General features: G+C 40.3%; 1 protein-coding gene across 1 annotated transcript in view; it reads left to right on the plus strand.

Moving 5' to 3' along the window:
- Positions 1-1,140: 1,140 nt before the first annotated feature.
- Positions 1,141-2,784, plus strand: part of LOC103803407 (palmitoyltransferase ZDHHC7-like) — a gene marked incomplete at its 3' end in the record, with an annotated part of 3,402 nt that continues 1,758 nt past the window's right edge. Inside the window, exon 1 of the mRNA XM_009075958.1 lies at positions 1,141-1,446. Within this exon, the coding sequence (XP_009074206.1) occupies positions 1,141-1,446 (306 nt within the window). The remainder of the gene's footprint in view (positions 1,447-2,784) is intronic.

Consider the following 2,784-nt stretch of genomic DNA (forward strand, 5'->3'; position numbering starts at 1 on the left):
CCTTCTAAAGCAGCAGCTTATTCTTGAGGCATAATGTTGAAGCTTTAATTTGTCTCTCATTTGTTGCTTGCACTTCAGCTCTGCCCTTCCCTATCTTTGCTTGTGAGAGATGGCTGGAAAATGACTCTGTTTGCATGAGAACTGTTAAGGTTTCAAGTCTTGGTTTTGTTTCACATTGGAAGGACAACAAAGCCCTCAAAGAGTTTGCATGAAACTAAATTAATTCATGTGTTCTTTGAAAATCTGATTCATGGAATCCGTTGCCATGTTCATGTAACCACTACCATTTGTTTCCTTAAGTTTGGGCTGATCTGAGCCCATTTTGTAGGCTATCCAATATATCTTTGTAACAGCCTTGTGGGTTTTCTGAAACAATAGCACTTTTGTCAACAAATTTAGCTGGTTTCTAACTCACTGTGGTTTTTGTTGTGACCAATACATGAGAACAGCTTTATTTCCATTCTGTTTTTTCCTTCTGCTCTTCCCTCAGTTGCTGGAGCAGAATGAAAAGCTAACAGTCTGGTGCCATAATTTGCTAGTTTTGGAGAGACATAAGCTGTAATTTGATGAAGATTTGGCCGTTTTAGTTTGAGATAAGAGAGAGAAGTTGTGTTTTTAACAGAAGAGGAAGAATGGTTTGTGGGCACAGCAAGATGGAAGTGAAACCATTCTAAAATCCCTTTGTCAGGCATTGAAGTTGCCTGAGTGTGATGCATTGGGCTTGCCTGGACACCCACCAGAGCTGCTCTGTCACTCCTTCTCAGCTGGGAGGGAGAACACAATGAAAGGCTCATGGGTCAAGGTAAGGGCAGGGAGAGATCACTCGGCAATTGCCATCACATTAAAAATAGGCTTGACCTGGGGAAATCAGCTGCATTTATTACCAATGAAATCAAAATGGAAGAATGAGAAATAAAAGCTAAATGTTAACATATGTTCCCTCCCTTCCTTTGTGTTTCATCTTTATGTAGTCATAGAATTGCTCAGGTTTGGATCAAAAATAATCTCAGTAACCTGTTTGGAACTTGGCTATGTTTTCTCTTCCAGAAGAACAAAAAAAGAGCTATCTGTATTGCCAATTTCTTGCTGCCTATGAATAATGAAGGTGTCTTTGTTCCTGCAGGGCAAGGCCAGCAAACCATGCAGTCATCAGGGCACAGGTTCCGTGATGTCGAGCACCACCCGCTGCTCCCCGACACCGACAGCTATGACTCCTCTTCCTCGGAGGCTGACATGGCAGAGAGGGTCTGGTTCATCAGGGATGGCTGTGGCATGGTCTGTGCCATCATGACTTGGCTGCTGGTGGTCTATGCAGACTTTGTAGTGACTTTTGTCATGTTGCTGCCTTCCAAAGACTTCTGGTACTCTGTGATCAATGGGGTTCTCTTTAACTGCCTGGCAGTGCTGGCTCTGTCATCACATCTGAGAACTATGCTAACTGATCCAGTAAGTATCCAAGCATTCCTTGGCATTGGATTGTTCCCTCCTGTACCTCATCACCGGCAGAGAGGTTTGGAGAGCAGCTCCTGCTGGGAGAAGTACTGTTAGATTCAAAACCCCCAAGGTGGGATGATATCTGTACCTGCACCTTAAACACTCATGTTGTGCTCCTGAATTGCTTTTTGCAATATTGAATGTTCCCACTGAATTTTTTACTTTAATGGGGAATTCTCTCAGAGAGAACTCCTAAAGCCCAAATTTCTCTTGTTCCAGGGAGATTTAGGCTTATAAAACACATCTCATATTCACCTGTTCACCTGTCACTAAAGATGATAACTTCAGGCCGTGCTTCTAGCATTTTGCTGACAAAAATATGCTCCATTTCCGAACCATCTTCACAGTCTCAGACAGTCACCAGTTCCTTTCAATGAAAAGGGATGATAACTGTACCTGTCCTGTCCTTCTGTTAATGAAACTGAAAAGGAACAGTCAATATAAATTTAATTTGTGAGAGTATTAGACTCTAAGAAGAAGAAAGAAAGAAGCTGCAGTATAATGTAACAAGACAATACAATAAAAACAAGACAGTACAAGATAATGCAATAAGAAATAAAATTCATTTGTAAAATACTAACCCCTATCCTTGAGAAGCTAATAAAGTTTAGGTCTTCCCTCTCCTATTTTTTTCTTGCATTTTTTTTTTGTCAGGCATATTTTCCAAACTTGTATCTTCATCCAGTTGTAGCATTTGAAATGTTTCTTCCATTTATACACATGGAATAGCTCTAAGAGATGCTGCAAAAATTCAGTCACATATTGGCATAAAGGACTTCTGTCCTACATGATTCCTGCAGTATTCAGATGTTTGGAGTCAGAGGTAAGGGAGATTTAAGTTGAACACACATCGCAACAATACAGGTGTAAGAAGTCTTGAAAGAGCTCATTTCTTAAGACTTTTCAAGAGATGAAAGAGTTTATTTTGTACTAAAATCATTTTATCTTTTTTTTTTTAGGGAATAAACCTGAGGAAAGAGAAGTGAGGGGGAAAACCATCTATTTTCTCCACAGTTTTGAGGCAGTACCAGTGTCTAGAGAAGATGTGGGAGTGTTCAAGAAAACAGCAGGGTGTTGTGGTTAATGATTTTCTAGGGCTTTGATTTACTACTGAGCCCACACCCAGTGTTGAAATATTACTTCTACAGCCTGTGACAGGAAGAAAGTTAATGGTTTAAGGATGGATTGCTTAAAAATACGTCCTGGTGGAACTGGGTGTCTTCCTAGACCTGTGTTGTTGTTTATGGATAAAACATGATACAAATTGAGATGAGTCATTACTTTTTTCTC

This window comes from Acanthisitta chloris, unplaced genomic scaffold (assembly GCF_000695815.1).
Source record: "Acanthisitta chloris isolate BGI_N310 unplaced genomic scaffold, ASM69581v1 scaffold33725, whole genome shotgun sequence".
NCBI lineage: Eukaryota > Metazoa > Chordata > Aves > Passeriformes > Acanthisittidae > Acanthisitta > Acanthisitta chloris.